Raw genomic sequence first — 19,727 nt, 5'->3', positions numbered from 1 at the left:
ACAGTGAAATGTGCACACATAGTGCACATAGTTCTCTCGGTGAGAAACCGGTAAATGAAAGATTCTGGGATCCAGAAGAATGAGAAAGCAATGAACTGAATGTGGCCCTGATCTGTTATCATTTGGCAAAAAGATACATATTCAAGATAAGGAGAAGCTATTTAAGACCTGAATCTGACCTTCTTTCAGCTTCTTTTCATCTCTTACACAGATTATTCTACATTTATTATGTTTATAAATAAATATAGGATTAAATGGGAAACTAACATTACTAAGAATCTTCTGTATGCCAGACATCATGCTAGGTGCTTTCTATATATTACTCATGTAATCAGCCACTTGGAGGAGGTCACTTTATTTATCTGCATTTTGCAGAAGAGGAAAGTTAGAGGATGAAAGGTTAAGTAAATTGCCAGTTAGGTAGATTAAGTAAGTTATCACAAAGATAGGTTAAATTAGATAGAAAAGTAAATGCAAGATGAAGTAAACTAATTCCCGATTCCACTTCAATCATTTACTGGATGTGTGAGCCCTGGGGAAACTCACTTAGTTCCTCAGAGTCTCAACAGCATCACAGATAAAATAAAGGAGGGGTCACCTTCCTCACAAGCTGAGGACTGGTGATGAAGTCAGGTATACATACACAGGACCCAGCACAGTGTCTGGCCCTCAGTCAGGGTAGCAACCATTCCCTCACCGCAGTTTTCTTTTTACCTTGGTTTCTTATACTTTAAAAAAAAAAATTATGAAGGAGCCTGTTTGCTCAGAAGCCTGAAAAGGCCTTGTTATTTTAATAGATGCCCAAAAACACTGTTCATGGTGCTCACGGCCAACAGCGCTTCCTTTTTCCTGAGGGTTGGCGTTCAAGAAAAAGAAACCCTCATCAGTCTTTGGCTTCCTTACAGCTTCAAAGAGGCAGTGATATGCGCAGCCAAGGGAAAGCAGCCTTGGTGAGTCATGCTTTCAACTTCCAACTGGTGACATGAAGGACAGAAAGTAGCCACTTCACTACTGCCAGCAACCACAGCAAATGACTCCACTGTGGCTTTCCCAGAGACAGTGTCAGGGAGCCAAGCGCATGCCCTCACAGTTGCCAAACTGCCCCAGGAGTCTCTGCTGCTTCCTCAAGTTGAGCTTGTCAAATTCCTGTGAACTGGCACACCAGAGATCCTCCTGCCACAAAACAGGGGAAACCTTTTTTGGGAATGAATTCTCTGATGATGATAAAATTGTATCATGATCTTACTTGCAGGTAGTATCAGTGATTTCAACTGCAATCATGAATTCAGTTAAGTTCAGTTCAGTCGCTCAGTCGTGTCCGATTCTCTGTGACCCATGAATCACAGCATGCCAGGCCTCAATGTCCATCACCAACTCCCGGAGTTTACTCAAACTCATGTCCATCGAGTCGGTGATGCCATCCAGCCATCTCATTCTCTGTCGTCCCCTTCTCCTCCTGCCCCCAATACCTCCTAGCATCAGACTCTTTTCCAGTGAGTCAACTCATCGCATGAGGTGGCCAAAGTATTGGCGTTTCAGCTTTAGCATCAGTCCTTCCAATGAACACCCAGGATTGATCTCTTTTAGAATGGACTGGTTGGATCTCCTTGCAGTCCAAGGGACTCTCAAGAGTCTTCTCCAGCACCACAGTTCAAAAGCATCAATTCTTCGGCGATCAACTTTCTTCACAGTCCAACTCTCACATCCATACATGACTACGGGAAAAACCATAGCCTTGACTAGACGGACCTTGGTTGGCAAAGTAATGTCTCTGCTTTTTAATATGCTATCTAGGTTGGTCATAACTTTCCTTCCAAGGAGTAAGCGTCTTTTAATTTCATGGCTGCAATCAGCATCTGCAGTGATTTTGGAGCCCCCAAAAATAAAGTCTGACACTGTTTCCACTGTTTCCCCATCTATTTCCCATGAAGTGATGGGACCAGATGCCATGATCTTCGTTTTCTGAATGTTGAGCTTCAAGCCAAACTTTTCACTCTCCTCTTTCACTTTCATCAAGAGGCCTTTGAGTTCCTCTTCACTTTCTGCCATAAGGGTGGTGTCATCTGCATATCTGAGGTTATTAATATTTCTCCCAGCAATCTTGATTCCAGCTTGTGCTTCTTCCAGCCCAGAGTTCCTCATGATGTACTCTGCATATAAGCTAAATAAGCAAGGTGACAATATACAACCTTGACGTACTCCTTTTCCTATTTGGAACCAGTCTGTTGTTCCATGTCCAGTTCTAACTGTTGCTTCCTGACCTGCATACAGGTTTCTCAAGAGGCAGGTCAGGTGGTCTGGGATTCCCATCTCTTTCAGAATGTTCCACAGTTTATTGTGATCCACACAGTCAAAGGCTTTGGCATAGTCAATGAAGCAGAAATAGATGTTTTTCTGGAACTCTCTTGCTTTCTCCATGATCCACCAGATGTTGGCAATTTGATCTCCGGTGCCTCTGCCTTTTCTAAAACCTGCTTGAACATCTGGAAGTTCACGGTTCACATATTGTTGAAGCCTGGCTTGGAGAATTTTGAGCATAACTTTACTAGCGTGTGAGATGAGTGCAACTGTGTGGTAGTTTGAGCATTCTTTGGCATTCCCTTTCTTTGGGATTGGAATGAAGACTGACCTTTTCCAGTCCTGTGGCCACTGCTGAGTTTTCCAAATTTGCTGGCATATTGCGTGCAGTACTTTTACAGCATCATCTTTCAGGATTTGAAATAGCTCAATTGGAATTCCATCACCTCCACTAGCTTTGTTCGTCGTGATGCTCTCTAAGGCCCACTTGACTTCACATTCCAAGATGTCTGGCTCCAGGTGAGTGATCACGCCATCGTGATTATCTTCATCGTGAAGATCTTTTTTGTACAGTTCTTCTGTGTATTCTTGCCACCTCTTCTTAATATCTTCTGCTTCTGTTAGGTCCATACCATATCTGTCCTTATTCGAGCCCATCTTTGCATGAAATGTTCCCTTGATATCTCTAATTTTCTTGAAAAGATCTCTTGTTTTTCCTATTCTGTTGTTTTCCTCTATTTCTTTGCATTGATCACTGAGGAAAGCTTTCTTATCTCTCTTTGCTATTCTTTGGAACTCTGCATTCAGATGCTTATATCTTTCCTTCTCTCCTTTGCTTTTTACTTCTCTTCTTTTCACAGCTATTTGTAAGGCCTCCTCAGACAGCCATTTTGCTTTTTTGCATTTCTTTTCCATGGGGATGGTCTTGGTCTCTGTCTCCTGTACAATGTCACGAACCTCCATCCATAGTTCATCAGGCACTCTATCTATCAGATCTAGTCCGTTAAATCTATTTCTTACTTCCACTGTATAATCATAAGGGATTTGATTTCGGTCATATCTGAATGGTCTAGTGGTTTGCCCTACTCTCTGCAATTTAAGTCTGAATTTGGCAATAAGGAGTTCATGATCTGAGCCACAGTCAGCTCCCGGTCTTGTTTTTTGCTAACTGTATAGAGCTTCTCCATCTTTGGCTGCAAAGAATATAATCAATCTGATTTCGGTGTTGACCATCTGGTGATGTCCACGTGTAGAGTCTTCTCTTGTGTTGTTGGAAGAGGGTGTTTGCTATGACCAGTGCGTTCTCTTGGCAAACTCTATTAGCCTTTGCCCTGCTTCATTCCGTGCTCCAAGGCCAAATTTGCGTGTTACTCCAGGTGTTTCTTGACTTCCTACTTTTGCATTCTAGTCCCCTATAATGAAAAGGACATCTTTTTTGGGTGTTAGTTCTAAAAGGTCTTGTAGGTCTTCATAGATCCGTTTAACTTCGGCTTTTTCAGCATTACTGGTTGGGGCATAGACTTGGATTCCTGTACTATTGAATGGTTTGCCTTGGAAACGAACAGAAATCATTCTGTTGTTTTTAAGATTGCATCCAAGTACTGCATTTTGGACTCTTTTGTTGACCATGATGGCTACTCCATTTCTTCTAAGGGATTCCTAACTCAGATGACTATTATATCTACTACTGTGGGCAGGAATCCCTTAGAAGAAATGGAGTAGCCATCATGGTCAACAAAAGAGCAATCATGAATGGTTTGGGTTTAAGGCTACCCCCCCCACCCCCCCACCCCGGCCATGAGCATTTCCTCTTGAGGGCAAGGAGGAACATTTATCACAACCTTATGATTCACTCTCCTAGACTGGCTGTGGCTTCATTTCATCTTTGAGTTCCTGGCCTAAAGCTTAAAAGATGTCAGAATTGTTACCTGGAGGCAGATGCGTGTTCTCCTATCCTGGTCATCTGCTTTGGACAGTGGCCATAAAACACAAGCATCAGTGATTGTTCTTGGTGTCATTCAACCTCCTTATCCCTGTTTTGAACAATCCAGGCATGTATCTAAACCTTCTTTTCTAATTTACCTTTTTTCTTACTAGTTTTCTTACATATTTTAGAATAATGATTTTCCTGGTTATACCACCCACCTTGGGAAGCACTAATTTGCCTTTACTGATTCTAAATTGATTTCTAGGTCCAGGATTTGGGGCTTTAGTGCACAAATCTCCTATCTTCCTACTTATATTGTTCATGACTGTGGATTCTGCTTATTCTTCTCATAGTCGTGGGCTTTAGAAGCAAAAATCTGACATGCCACTGTTCTCCAAAATGAGGAAGTTTGGCAGCCTCTGTTCCTACTCTGCTTGCTTTTCTACCTTGACTGTTAACATATAAGTTCTTGTGAGAAAAGCCCTTCATTAAATGCCTAAACAAGGCAACAGCAAGGGAAAAAGCAACACAAGCACAGAAGGATGGCAATAGCCTGTACCTGTGTCTGCTCAGGAGGACCTCTGCTGTTGGTGATCTGCCTAAACCCAGTGGAAGCAAGCATCTTAGCAGGATGGGCTTGGAGCCTGAGTTAAACAAACAGCACAGCAGAAGAAGGAAGAAATCAGAGGTTTGGTGGTCAGAGTTTTCTGAATCCTACTCAACATTTTCCAACCCTGTTGGCCTCTGTCTATAGCCACCCCTGTTCCTGCACTGTTTATTTTTACCAGTATGTAACCCCATGAACAGTATGAAAAGGCAAAATGATAGGATACTGAAAGAGGAACTCCCCAGGTGGGTAAGTGCCCAATACGCTACAGGAGATCAGTGGAAAAATAATTTCAGAAAGAATGAAGGGATGGAGCCAAAGCAAAACAATACCCAGTTGTGGATGTGACTGGTGATAGAAGCAAGGTCCAACAAAGGTCCGTCTAGGAGAAGGCAATGGCAAGCCACTCCAGTACTCTTGCCTAGAAAATCCCATGGATGGAGGAGCCTGATAGGCTGCAGTCCGTGGGGTCGCTAAGGGTCGGACACGACTGAGCAACTTCACTTTCACTTTTCACTTTCACACATTGGAGAAGGAAATGGCAACCCACTCCAGTGTTCTTGCCTGGAGAATCCCAGGGACGGGGGAGCCTGGTGGGCTTCCGTCTATGGGGTCACACAGAGTCGGACACGACTGAAGTGACTTAGCAGCAACAGCAGCAGTCAAGGCTATGGTTTTTCCAGTGGTCATGTATGGATGTGAGAATTGGACTGTGAAGAAAGCTGAGCGCTGAAGAATTGATGCTTTTGAACTGTGGTGTTGGAGAAGACTCTTGAGAGTCCCTTGGACTGCAAGGAGATCCAGCCAGTCCATCCTAAAGGAGATCAGTCCTGGGTGTTCATTGGAAGGACTGATGCTGAAGCTGAAACTCCAATACTTTGGAGTATGTGAAGAGTTGACTCATTGGAAAAGACCCTAATGCTGGCAGGGATTGGGGGCAGGAGGAGAAGGGGACAACAGAGGATGAGATGACTGGATGGCATCACCAACTCGATGGACATGAGTTTGAGTGAACTCCGGGAGTTGGTGATGGACAAGGAGGCGTGGCGTGCTGTGATTCATGGAGTCACAAAGAATCAGGCAGACTGAGTGACTGAACAGAACTGAACTGAACATCAGAGTAACTGATAAATATAGCTTATGGAAACCTTGGGCCTTAAATACTTTGCGGTTTTCCCTGAGGAAAGGTGCTTTATTTTACTGACAATATTTCCTTTTTTTTCCTTTTATAACAAATAAAACAATAGCACTCATATTGTTTACAATTTTTGAAATAACTTAATCTAATTTGAATTCTTATATAGGAGAACCTTTACATACTGACAACTCCCGTGGCATCTTTATAAAGTATGGTAAACCTATGGCTGATTCATGTTTATGTTTGGTAGAAACCAACACAATACTGTAAAGCAATTATCCTTCAATTAAAAATAAATAACAAAAAGTGTACAGGTCATAAATATGATGTCTAAAGATAGGCAAAGTAGGTCACAGAGATATGAAATAAGTTGAAATCACATTGTGAGTCAATGCAATGACATATGAGTTCAGGTACCCAATCGGGCTCTGGTGCACTTGACACAGACCTCACCTTCAAAGATGACATTCTCTGGAGACCAGGGTACAGAAAAAGGTAGACTGATGCTCAATTTTGAAGGTGATCACAGTTAAACCCTTTTTATATAACTTAATGATTTCACAGACTTCATGAATGTTAAGTCAGGTGAAGTTTAATTACATTTGCCCATTTCAAAAAATATCTGACCAAGACTGTATGATACTATGAATAATTATATGCCAACAAATTTGACAACCTAGAGGAAACTGACAAGCTTTTAGAAACATACAGCCCACTAAACTGAATCAAGAAGAAATAGATAATCTGAGCAGATTGATCACTGGAAGTGAGATAGAATCCGTAATAATAATAATGATCAAAACTCCTTGCAAACAAAAGTCCAGGACCAGAGGGCTTCACTGGGGATTTCTACCACACATACAAATAAGAACTTAAACTGATCATTCTCAAACTTTTCCAAAAGGCTGAAGAGGAGGAAACACTCCCAAAGTTATTCTATGAAGCCACCATTACCCTGATACCAAAACCAGACAAAGACATTGACAAAAAAAATAATTTTAAAAGACTGTATGAAGTTGCAAACTGTTTCCTAACTCTGGAAGTCATGGTGATGTAATACCTACAACTATCAGGGATTCTAAAATAGCAATAACAGTGTCCTTGTCTGCCCGGAATACAGAAGGATGGCTGAACAAACACAGAAGAATGCAACTTCCTCTCTAAGAAAAGTCTGCTGGGAACTAGTTCCCACATTGTTTCTTCCTCCAGGGGGCAAAGCCTGTGACTTGCTTTCTGCCTGACTCCTTAATGGTCAGTGGATTCTCTGTTGGTGGCACCTAGATTTGGACACATTAGAAACTGATGATGAATATGAACTATTGGTGAAGTACATTTGAACCCACAGTCCACTGGCTTCTGTTTCAGAACCATTCAGTCAGCCAGATATTTAATTTTTCAGTGAGACAGAGGAAAGGGGACCTGCTGCTAAACAGCAATATATATTCATCATTCATTTTGCATGGGTTTTTGAATATAGCGTTACTTTACAATTATACAGTGCTTGGCCGTTTTCAAATTTTCTATTGATGTTTGAAACCGTTTCAGGAGGTAACTGTTGTTATTACCAGTTTTACAGATGAGAAACTGAGGTGTAGAGAGGTTATGTTGCTTAAATCTAGGTCTGCCAGATTCCAAAGCTTATGCTTTTTTTAAAAAAACTTTTATTTTGAAATAATTGTAGATTCACATGACTTTACAAATAAATGTACAGGTAAGTCCCATGAATTCTTCCCCCAACCTCCTCAAATGTTAACATCTCACACAACTAGAGTATAGTATTAAAAGCAAGAAAATGACTTTGGTACAATCCACAGTACTTATTTGGAGTACATCAGCTATATGTGTGTGTGTGTGTGTGTATGTGTAGTGGTATGCAATTTTGTCATGTTCTTTTATATATATAAAGCATACACTGTTCTACCAATTTTGAATATGAAGTCAGATTATAGGAATGAATAAAATGGTTTTTTCTTCAATAAAACATTATCTACCAACAATCATGTACATTATGCTGTTGCTATGCTAAGTTGTTTTAGTCGTGACTGACTCTTTGCAACCCTGTGGACTGTAGCCCACCAGGCTCCTCTATCCATGGGATTCTCTAGGCAAGAATGCTGGAGTGGGTTGTTATGCCCTCCTCCAGGGGATCTTCCTGACCCACGTCTCTTCTGTCTCCTGCATTGGTAGGCGGTTCTTTACCACTAGCGTCACCTGGGAAGCCCCAAATACGTTATGAATGACCAAACAGCTTTTCATTTTTAGTTGCAATTAAGAAAAGGAAGAAATTCTACAAAGCTCATCTCTTGGGGAAGCCCCAAATACGTTATGAATGACCAAACAGCTTTTCATTTTTACTTGCAATTAAGAAAAGGAAGAAATTCTACAAAGCTCATCTCTTGGGAGTGCTACGTGCCTTAACTGGCACATCTTCTGGGGGTGATGATAGATAAAAAATAGGGAAACACAATTTATTGGTTTATTGATAATTATGGCAGCACTCTTATACAGGCCAGAAATTTCTATCAGTAAAGGAAAGGTGATCTTACCTTGACTTCAGATTTAGTCCCATCATCTTCCTTTTCCTCTGAGTTTAAAGCTTTCTCTGCATAAGGTTCCTCAGATGTTTTCTGATGAGGAACTAGAGAAATAAAGGAAATCTGCCATTAATTTGGCTAGTTGGCTAATAACTCAGAGCATTTAGCCTGACTTGGATCATGCTGATGTAGTTGATTAACAAAGCTTAATTGAGCTGCTACAGTGATTTTCAAAATAGTAGATGAAATTGAAAGTGAAGATGAGATGCAGAAAAGAAAGAGTCCTTGATCCCAGGCACTTGATCCAAAGAGAAAAACGTCATACCCAACACCAAGGAAAACATCAAACTGCAACCAATCAATCAAGGTAATGTGGTAAAAATGATAGTTTCCATCATTCCCATTTTTAAGGCCCAGTGAAAAAGTTGTTTTCTTCATGAAGTCTTCTTTAACTATTCTAAGCTTCATGGATTCTGTTTATACACTGATGCTTTAGCATTTTCATTTGCAATGTATAACATTGCACTTGATGTTGTTCTTGGATTGGAAGATTGAATTCTAGGTACCACACTCTACTCTGGAGTGTATTCTTTCCATTATACAGGTAATTAATTAGTGATTATTAATAGAAAATTTGAAAAATACTAAAATCTTACCACTTAAACACACTATGATTATGTAAGAGGATAGAAATCATTACTAATCTAATGATCTAACAGTTGCATTCCAGAACTGATGCAATTGCATTTATTAGTGGACAGGATGACTGTGTGAAGAATCTGCTGAGTCTGGAGGAAACTGGGCAGGCTTGTTCTTACTCTTACCTCTCAATCATTCTCTCCCCCTCCTCTCCTTCCCACAGGGCACTGAGACGCCTGGGAAATAGCCGTCTTCAACCTCCACGGTCATTTGGCAGTAAGACTGGGATTTGGGGAGGAGAAGCCCTGCTTAGATTTGTAGCTTTCTAACCCGCTTTTGATGCTTTTGAACTGTGATGCTGGAGAAGACTCTTGAGAGTCCCTTGGACTGCAAGGAGATCCAACCAGTCCATTCTAAAGGAGATCAGTCCTGGGTGTTCATTGGAAGGACTGATGCTAAAGCTGAAGCTCCAATACTTTGGCCACCTCATGTGAAGAGCTGACTCACTGGAAAAGACTCTGATGCTGGGAGGGATTTGGGGCAGAAGGAGAAGGGGACGACAGAGAATGAGATGGCTGGATGGCATCACCGACTCGATGGACCTGAGTTTGACTGAACTCCGGGAGTTGGTGATGGACAGGGAGGCCTGGCGTGCTGTGATTCATGGGGTCGCAAAGAGTTGGACACAACTGAGCCACTGAACTGAACTGAACCCAGTTTTACCAGAAGGCTGCCCTGGGGGTGATGATTACAAGACTAGTAAGTAAGTGGTACTTTACGTTCTTACTTGTCACCATCACCACCCTTGTATATACAGTTCCTTTGGGAAATTCACAGGATACATGCAATTAACCCAGGACAGGATATGAGCATTTCTAGGTCCGGTGGCCAAAATGTCATCCACCCAATGTCACCAATACCACCCGGATGCTTATGTGTGGCAGACTTGATGGAGGTTGACTGTCTTGCCTCCACAGGCCCTTCCCAAGCCTCTGTGAGCCAACTGGAAGCCCCTTGATCTTTCTGTGTGTTTTCTATACATGTTACATTGAAATCTGTAGTGAAGTGCACAGATAGCTACCCCAGGTTGTATGACTGCTGAAGCTATTTTATAACAATGGACAACCCATTGGGCTCCTCGTTCTCTGCAGGATCTCTGTAACCTGAGTGATTCTAGGCCTAGTAACAGGAAGCTAGAAATGCATATACTGATTGGGAATACCCAGACTGAGAACCACTTCCCCTTAACTCTGTCAGGTACAGCAGTGAAGTTAAAGGCAAGGATGTGGGAGCAATGTTGCCAGAGTTCAAGTTTTGCTTTTCCACATATGAAGCATACATTATCAAAGAGCCTTAGCTTCAGTTCAGTTCAGTCGCTCAGTCTTGTCTGATCTTTGCGACCCCATGGACTGCAGCATGCCAGGCCTTCCTGTCCATTACCAACACACCCAGAGTTTACTCAGACTCGTGTACATTGAGATACTGATGCCATCCAACCATCTCATCCTCTGTCATCCCTTCTCACAATCTTTCCCAGCATCAGGGTGTTTTCACATGAGTAAGTTCTTCACATCAGGTGGCCAAAGTATTACACTTTCAGCTTCAGCATCAGTCCTTCCAATAAATATTCAGGACTGATTTCTTTTAGGATGGACTGGTTGGATCTCCTTGCTGTCCAAGGGACTCTCAAAAGTCTTCTCTAAAAACACATTTCAAAACCATCAATTCTTTGGAACTCAGCTTTCGTTATAGTCCGGCTTTCACATCCGTACATGACTACTGGAAAATCCATAGCTTTGACTATATGGACCTTGGTTGGAAAAACAATGTCTCTGCTTTTTAATATGCTATCTAAGTTGGTCATAACTTTTCCCCCAAGGAGCAAGTGTCTTTTAATTTTATGTCAGCAGTCACCATTTGCAGTGATTTTGGAGACCCCCAAAATAAAGTCAGCCACTGTTTCCACTGTTTCCCCATCTATTTCCCAAGCAGTGATGGGACCAGATGCCATGATCTTAGTTTGCTGAATACTGAGTTTTAAACCAAATTTTTCACTCATCTCTCACTTTCATCAAGAGGCTTTATAGTTGCTCTTCATTTTCTGCCATAATGGTGGTGAAATCTGCATATCTGAGGTTATTGATATTTCTCCTGGCAATCTTGATTCCAGCTTGTGCTTCATCCAGTCCAGCATTTCTCATGATGTACTCTGCATATAAGTTAAAGAAGCAGGGTGACAATCAATATACAGCCTTGACGTACTCCTTTTCCTATTTGGAACCAGTCTGTTGTTCCATGTCCAGTTCTAACTGTTGCTTCCTCACCTGCATACAGATTTTTCAGGAGGCAGGTCAGGCGGTCTGGTATTCCTAAACTCTTTAAGTTTTCCACAGTTTGTTGTGATCCACACAGTCAAAGGCTTTGGTGTAGTCAATAAAGCGAAGTAGATGCTTTTCTGAAATTCTCTCGCATTTTCAATAATCCAACAGATGTTGACAATTTGATCTCTGGTTCCTCTGCCTTTTCTAAATCCACCTTGAAGATCTGGAAGTTCACGGTTCATGAACTATTGAAGCCTGGCTTAGAGAATTTTGAGCATTACTTTGCTAGAGTGTGAGATGCGTGCAATTGTGCGGTAGTTTGAGAATTCTTTGGCATTGCCTTTCTTTGGGATTGGAATGAAAACTGACCTTTTCCAGTCCTGTGGCCACTGCTGAGTTTCCCAAATTTGCTGGCATATTGAGTGCAGCACTTTGACAGCATCATCTTTTAGGATTTGAAATAGCTCAACTGGAATTCCATCACCCCCACTAGCTTTGTTCATAGTGATGATACCTAAGGCCCACTTGACTTCACATTCCAGGATGTCTGACTCTAGGTGAGTGATCACACCACTGTGATTATCTGGGTCATGAAGATCTTTTTTGTACAGTTCTTCTGTGTATTCTTGCCACCTCTTCTTAATATCTTCTGCTTCTGTTAGGTCCATACCATTTCTGTCCTTTATTGTGCCCATCTTTGCATGAAACATTCCCTTGATATCTCTAATTTTCTTGAAGAGATCTCTAGTCTTTCCCTTTCTGTTGTTTTGTTTTCCTCTATTTCTTTGCACTGATCACTGAGGAAGGCTTTCTTATTTCTCCTTACTATTCTTTGGAACTCTGCATTCAAATGGGTGTATCTTTCCTTTCCTCCTTTGCCTTTTGCGTCTCCTCTTTTCACAGCTATTTGTAAGCCCTCCTCAGACAGTCATTTGGCCTTTCTGCATTTCTTTTTCTTGGGGATGGTCTTGATCCCTGCCTCCTGTACAATGTCACGAACCTCCATCCATAGTTCTTCAGGCACTCCGTCTATCAGATATAATCCCTTGAATCTATTTCTCACTTTCACTGTATAATCGTAAGGGATTTGATTTAGGTCAGGCCTGAATGGTCTGGTGGTTTTCCCTACTTTCTTCAATTTAAGTCTGAATTTGGCAATGAGGAGTTCATGATCTGAGCCACAGTCAGCTCCCGGTCTTATTTTTGCTGACTGTATAGAGCTTCTCCATCTTTGGCTGCAAAGAATATAATCAATATGATTTTGGTAATGACCATCTGGTGATGTCCATGTAGTGAGTCTTCTCTTGTGTTGTTGGAAGAGGGTGTTTGCTATGACCAGTGTGTTCTCTTGGCAAAACTCTATTAGCCTTTGCCCTGCTTCATTCTGTATTCCAAGGCCAAATTAGCCTGTTACTCCAGGTATTTCTTGACTTTATACTTTTGCATTCCAGTCCCCTATCATGAAAAGGACATCTTTTTTTGATTGTTATTTCTAGAAGGTTTTCATAGAACCGCTCAACTTCAGCTTCTTCAGCTTTACTGGTCAGGGCATAGACTAGGATTACTGTGATACTAAATGGTTTGCCTTGGAAACAAACAGAGATCATTCTGTCATTTTTGAGATTGCATCCCAGTACTGCATTTCAGACTCTTTTGTTGACTATGATGGCTATTCTATTTCTTCTAAGGGATTCTTGCCCACAGTAGTGGATATAATGGTCATCTGAGTTCAATTCACCCATTCCAGTCCATTTTAGTTCGCTGATTCCTAAAATGTCGATGTTCAATCTTGCCATCTCCTGTCTGACCACTTCCAATTTGCCTTAATTCATGGACCTAACATTCCAGGTTCCTATGCTATACTGCTCTATACAGCATCAGACTTTACTTCCATCACCAGTCACATCCCTAACTGGGTGTTGTTTTGCTTTGGCTCTGTCTATTCATTCTTTCTGGAGTTATTTCTCCACTGATCTCCAGTAGCATATTGGGCACCTACTGACCTGGGGAGTTCATCTTTCAGTGTCCTATCTATTTGCCTTTTCATACTGCTCATGGGGTTCTCAAGGCAATAATACTGAAGTGGTTTGCCATCCCCTTCTCCAGTGGACCACGTTTTGTCAGAACTCTCCACTATAACCCATCTGTCTTGGGTGGCCCTACACGGCATGGCTCATAGTTTCATTGAGTTAGACAAGGCTGTGGTCCATGTGATCAGATTGGTTAGTTTTCTGTGATTGTGGTTTTCAGTCTGTGTGCCCTCTGATGGAGATGGATAAGAGGCTTATGGAAGCTTCCTGAGAGACTGAAGGGGAAACTGGGTCTTCTTCTGATAGGCAGTGCCATGCTCAGTAAATCTTTAATCCTATTTTCTGTTGATGGGTGGGGCTGTGTTCCCTCCCTGTTATTTACCTGGGGTCAAACTCTGGTGACAGAGGATGAGATGGCTGGATGGCATTACCGACATGAGTTTGGGTGAACTCCGGGAGTTGGTGATGGACAGGGAGGCCTGGTGTGCTGGGATTCATGGGGTCTTAAAGAGTCAAACACGACTGAGCAACTGAACTGAACTGAACTGAAACTATGGTGGAGGTAGTGAAGATAATGGCTTTAGCTTATTCATCTGCAAAGTGGAGAATAATAAGAAAGCCTACAGTATGTATTGATATTTCTCCCGGCAATCTTGATTCCAGCTTGTGCTTCTTCCAGCCCAGCATTTCTCATGATGTACTCTGCATATAAGTTAAATAAGCAGGGTGACAATATACAGCCTTGACGTACTCCTTTTCCTATTTGGAACCAGTCTGTTGTTCCATGTCTGGTTCTAATTGTTGCTTCCTGATCTGCATATAGATTTCTCAAGAGGTAGGTCAGGTAGTCTGGTATTCCCATTTCTTTCAGAATTTTCCAGTTTATTGTGATCCACACAGTCAAAGGCTTTGGCATAGTCAATAAAGAAAAAATAGATGTTTTTCTGGAGCTCTCTTGCTTTTTCCATGATCCAGCAGATATTGGCAATTTGATCTCTAGTTCCTCTGCCTTTTCTAAAACCAGCTTGAACATCTGGAAGTTCACAATTCCATAACATGGTTCCATAATTTCACCCTTATGGCAGAAAGTGACTGCTACTGCTGCTGCTAAGTCACTTCAGTCGTGTCCGACTCTGTGTGACCCCATAGACGGAAGCCCACCAGGCTCCCCCGTCCCTGGGATTCTCCAGGCAAGAACACTGGAGTGGGTTGCCATTTCCTTCTCCAATGTGTGAAAGTGAAAGTGAAGTCGCTCAGTCGTGTCCGACCCATAGCGACCCCACGGACTGCAGCCTACCAGGCTCCTCCATCCATGGGATTTTTTAGGCAAGAGTACTGGAGTGGCTTGCCATTGCCTTCTCCGATGGCAGAAAGTGAAGAGGAAATTAAAAAGCCTCTTGATGAAAGTGAAAGAGGAGAGTGAGAAAGTTGGCTTAAAGCTCAAAATTCAGAAAACTAAGATCATGACATCTGGTCCCATCACTTCATGGCAAATAGATGGGGAAACACTGGAAACAGTGTCAGACTTTATTTTTGGGGGCTCCAAAATCACTGCAGATGGTGATTGCAGCCATGAAATTAAAAGATACTTACTCCTTGGAAGGAAAGTTATGACCAACCTAGATAACATATTACAAAGCAGAGATATTACTTTGCCAACAAAGGTCCATCTAGTCAAGGCTATGGTTTTTCCAGTGGTCATGTATGGATGTGAGAGTTGAACTATAAAAAAAGCTGAGCACCGAAGAATTGATGCTTTTGAACTGTGGTGCTGGAGAAGACTCTTGAGTGTCCCTTGGACTGCAAGGAGATCCAACCAGTCCATTCTAAAGGAGATCAGTCCTGGGTGTTCATTGGAAGGACAGATGCTAAAGCTGAAACTCCAATATTTTGGCCACCTCATGGGAAGAGTTGACTCATTGGAAAAGACCCTGATGCTGGGAGGGATTTGAGGCAGGAGGAGAAGGGGACGACAGAGGATGAGATGGCTGGATGGTATCACCGACTCGATGGACATGAGTTTGGGTAAACTCTGGGAGTTGGTGATGGACAGGGAGGCCTGGCGTGCTGCGATTCATGGAATTGCAAAGAGTTGGACACGACTGAGCGACTGAACTGAACAGTATGTATGTATGTATGTATGAGGTCTTAGTGAATTAATATGCACAAAGTGTTTAGGTCTTGGTAAGTACTCATTATATTTTAGCTACTATTATAGCCACAAAAGGGGGCTTCCCAGGTGGCACAGTGGTAAAGAATCCGTTTGCCAATGCAAGAGACACAGAAGATGCAAGTTCGAATCCTGGGTTGGCAAGATCCCCTGGAGTAGGAAATGGGAAGCCACTCCAGTATTCCTGCCTGGAAAACTCAATGGACAGAGGAGTCTGACAGGCTGCAGCCCACATGGTTGCAAAGTCAGACAGAATGGGCACACATAGCCACCAAACAATGTTTTCACGTTCCTTGTGTACTTCAGAGAGGTTCAAAGTACTCAAGACACTTGGCTACCAAGAGTCAGAGCTGAGATTCCATCTCCCATCTCTAAGTGGCCTTGACCATGTTCCTTACACTGTGAAATATAATACTTTATCTTGGCATGGACTCAGTTACTAAGTCTGATGATGAATGTGTTTGAAAATCCTGTTATCAACCATCTAGAATCCACACTCAGTGGTTAATTTCTAAAACAAAAGCATAGGAGCATTATACAAAATAAGCAAGTCGCCTGACCAAAGTCCACAGTACCTGTCAGACACATCGAAGATCTGTGGATCCTAGGAGGGTCATTAATTACTATGAAGTCTTGTGTTTGAAAAGCTGAGAAACAATCTATCATCGTGCTTTGTTTATTTGTAACGAATATATGTCCTTTAAAATAATGAGGGAAATCCAAAAAATAATAATAATAATAACGAGGGAAGCAAAGACACAGAAAGGAATATAAATAATTTTGGGAAAGTACCCTATATAAGAGGTCAGGAGAACTAAGCCCTGTTTCCAACCATCCAAGAAGGATGTCTCTGTGTGTGCATGTCTGTGTGTATCTGTGGTGTGCCTGCATAAGTGTGTCTGAGTGTACGTGTGTACGTGTGTGTGTGTGGAAAAATTCTGGAAAGAAATTCACAAAACTGTGAATTTAGTGAACTAAACACTAAAGTTATAACACTAAACTGTTATCAACTTTTTAATTCTAAAAAGATTAATATGTGGTAGGAGACAGAGGACTGTAAATTGTATTAAATGGAGAGTTACCAAAAGACCCCATAATTTTCAGATAAACAAAAACTGAAAGAATTCGTTGCAAACAGACCTGCAAAACAAGAAATGCCAAACGAAGGTTTTCAGCCAGAAGAGACAAAATACAGGATGGTAATTCAATAAGGAATAAAGAACATCAGAAATGGTGAATAGGAAGTAAATATAAAATTATCTATATATTTTTTCCTTTTTTCGTCCTTTCTCCAAATTTTGTTGAAAGATATATACCTGTTTAAAGCAAAAATTATAACAGAATATGGGGTATGGTGATGGACAGGGAGGCCTGGCGTGCTGTGATTCATGGGGTCGCAAAGAGTCGGACACGACTGAACGACTGAACTGAACTGAACATATGTTGATGTAATATCTAGGATAAGAATAGCACAGAAGATGATTAAACGGCATATGCAACTATACTGTTGCAAATTTCCTGTATTTACACAATGTGCTACAATATTAACTCAAAGTAGATCGTGAGAAATTAGGGACACACATGGTAATACCTAGAAGAAACACCTGGGGAAAAACAATGCAAAAAGGCATGTGTGTATGTATGTAAAAAGTCAGTAGAGGAATTAAAACAGAACACTAAGAAATGGCTAAACGCAAAAAAGTCAGGAAAGGAGATCAGAGGAATAAAAAAATATGAGACAAATAGAGAACAAATAACGAAATAGTAGCTCTAAATCCAACTATATCAATAATTACATATTATGTAAAATCAATTAAACACTAATTAGAAGATAGAAGTTAACATAATATTTTAAAAGGTGAGACCCAAGTAAAGCTGTCTATAAGAAATATACTTTGAAAATAAAGTCAGAAATAGAAGAATGGAAAAAGTGTATCATGTAGACATTAAGCATAAGAAAGCTGGAATGGCAATATTAATATCTGACAAAGTAGACTTCAATACAGGGCCTATTACTAAAGATAAGAAGGGAAAGAATGATATTTCATTATTATAAAAGGGCCAATATATCTGCAAAATAAAATAATTATGAATCTGTATATGTTTAATATCAGTTTCAAAATACATGTGGCAACAAATTTTATATATATATATATCATATCCAAGAGTGTTCACCCAGAATGCATGATTGTTCTAACATAAAAATAAATCACTGTAGTCCACCATATAAATCAATAAAGGAGAAAAATCATACATAGCGCTTCCCAGGTGGCACTAGTGGTAAAGAACCTGCCTGCCAATGCAGGAGACATAAGCGAGGCAATTTTGATCCCAGGGTTGGGAAGATCTCCTGGAGAAGAAAATGGCAACTCACTCCAGTATTCTTGACTGGAGAATTCCATTGATAGAGGAGCCTGGCAGGCCATAGTGCATGTGGTCGCAAAGAGTTGGACATGACGGAGCAACTACTAGTAACTAACTAATGCACCAAACAGAGCATCTGAAAAATTCAACAATCATTCATGATAAAACTCTTAACAAACTGGAATAGAAGGGAACTTTCTCAATCTCATAAAATATGTCTGTGAAAAACTTACTGCTAACATATACTTCAAGGTGAACAATAAGTTCTTTCCCTACAAATTGGGAAAAATCATGGATGTCTGATCTCACACTTCTATTCAACGTTCTACTAAAAGTTCCAGCCATTATCATAGGGCAAGGGGAAAAAAAGCATAAAGATTGAAACAAGTAAAATTGTCCTTATTTACAGATGATATGATTACATTTCTATACAGAAATATATTCCTATTGATAATAATTATATACGGTAAATTCCATTTATCATACGGTTTTTTAAAAACATGAAATGTTTAAGATCTTTACACTCAAAACTACTATATTGTTGAGGAAAGTTAAAGAAGACCTAAATAAATGGAACATTATAACATTTATCAGTTGAAAGATTCAATATTGGTGAGATAAAAGTTCTCCCCAAACTGAACTATATATTCATTCAGTGATCTACATATTCATCCCAGAAGAAACTGAAAGGTGATTTTACAATTTATATGGAAATGGAAAGGACCTAAAATAGCCAGAACAATCTTGAAAAATAACAAAGTTGGAAGACTTATACTACCTAATCTCAAGTCTTATTAGTAGGCTATAGTAATCAAGACCATGGAGGATTGGTGTAAGGACTCATCTTTTTATTTTTTTCAAAGAACCAATTTTACCACTCTTTTGCTAACAGAATCTTGTTGGCCTTTTAAAGGTTCTTAATGAAGCTTATTTTATGCTAATGCTATTCATGCATTTATACTGTTCTTCTGCTGCTGCTGCTGCTAAGTCACTTCAGTCATGACCGACTCTGTGCGACCCCATAGACGGCAGCCCACCAGGCTCCCCCGTCCCTGGGATTCTCCAGGCAAGAACACTGGAGTGGGTTGCCATTTCCTTCTCCAGTACATGAAAGTGAAAAGTGAAAGTGAAGTCGCCCAGTCATGTCTGACCCTTAGCGACCCCATGGACTGCAGCCCACCAGACTCCTCCGTCCATGGGATTTTCCAGGCAAGAGTACTGGAGTGGGGTGCCATTGTCTTCTCTGATACTGTTCTTCTACTAGACTGTGAACTTCTCCTGGCATCCAGGCATTCAGTTTTACCTAAATTTATGTCTTCAATGCCTTTACTATTCCATATCTTATATAATATCTGTTGAAACAGTGACCATTATACATCTTAAGCGTAATCTAAATCCTCATGAGCATGGATGAAACATAAAGTCACAAAACTTCCTTCCCCAAAAAACTCACCCAAGATGGAGGGCTGGCTGATTTTTGGTGACACCCATTTTGGGGAGGACTCAGGATGGGGGGCCACGGGTTGCACTGGGCGAGTCTGTCTGGCTGCCAGTTTCATCAGACTCATTTGTCTCTTGTGAAATATTTCCTGCACGTCGCTCAGCTTCTGCAGGACTTTCTGGGCTTTAGCCTATGGGAACAAAAAGCAGATCATGAGCTCATGGCTCTGCAATGAATCTGAGAACATGAGGCATTCCC

The 19,727-nt window shown here is 41.1% G+C and overlaps 1 protein-coding gene across 7 annotated transcripts in view; it reads right to left on the bottom strand.

Moving 5' to 3' along the window:
* Positions 1-19,727, bottom strand: part of MCF2L2 (MCF.2 cell line derived transforming sequence-like 2) — a 299,932-nt gene that overhangs the window by 131,304 nt on the left and 148,901 nt on the right. For all 7 annotated transcript variants that reach the window (XM_055409620.2, XM_055409628.2, XM_055409637.2 and 4 more), the window contains exons 13-14: positions 19,482-19,659; positions 8,517-8,608 (exon numbers count right to left, since the gene is read on the bottom strand). In XM_055409620.2, coding sequence (XP_055265595.2) covers positions 8,517-8,608; positions 19,482-19,659 — 270 coding nt within the window. The remainder of the gene's footprint in view (positions 1-8,516; positions 8,609-19,481; positions 19,660-19,727) is intronic.

Source organism: Moschus berezovskii, chromosome 1 (genome assembly GCF_049115385.1).
Source record: "Moschus berezovskii isolate FMDL1 chromosome 1, NW_MosBer_1.0, whole genome shotgun sequence".
NCBI lineage: Eukaryota > Metazoa > Chordata > Mammalia > Artiodactyla > Moschidae > Moschus > Moschus berezovskii.
Note: the sequence above shows the minus strand (reverse complement) of the source record. Positions and strands in the feature narration are given on the sequence as shown.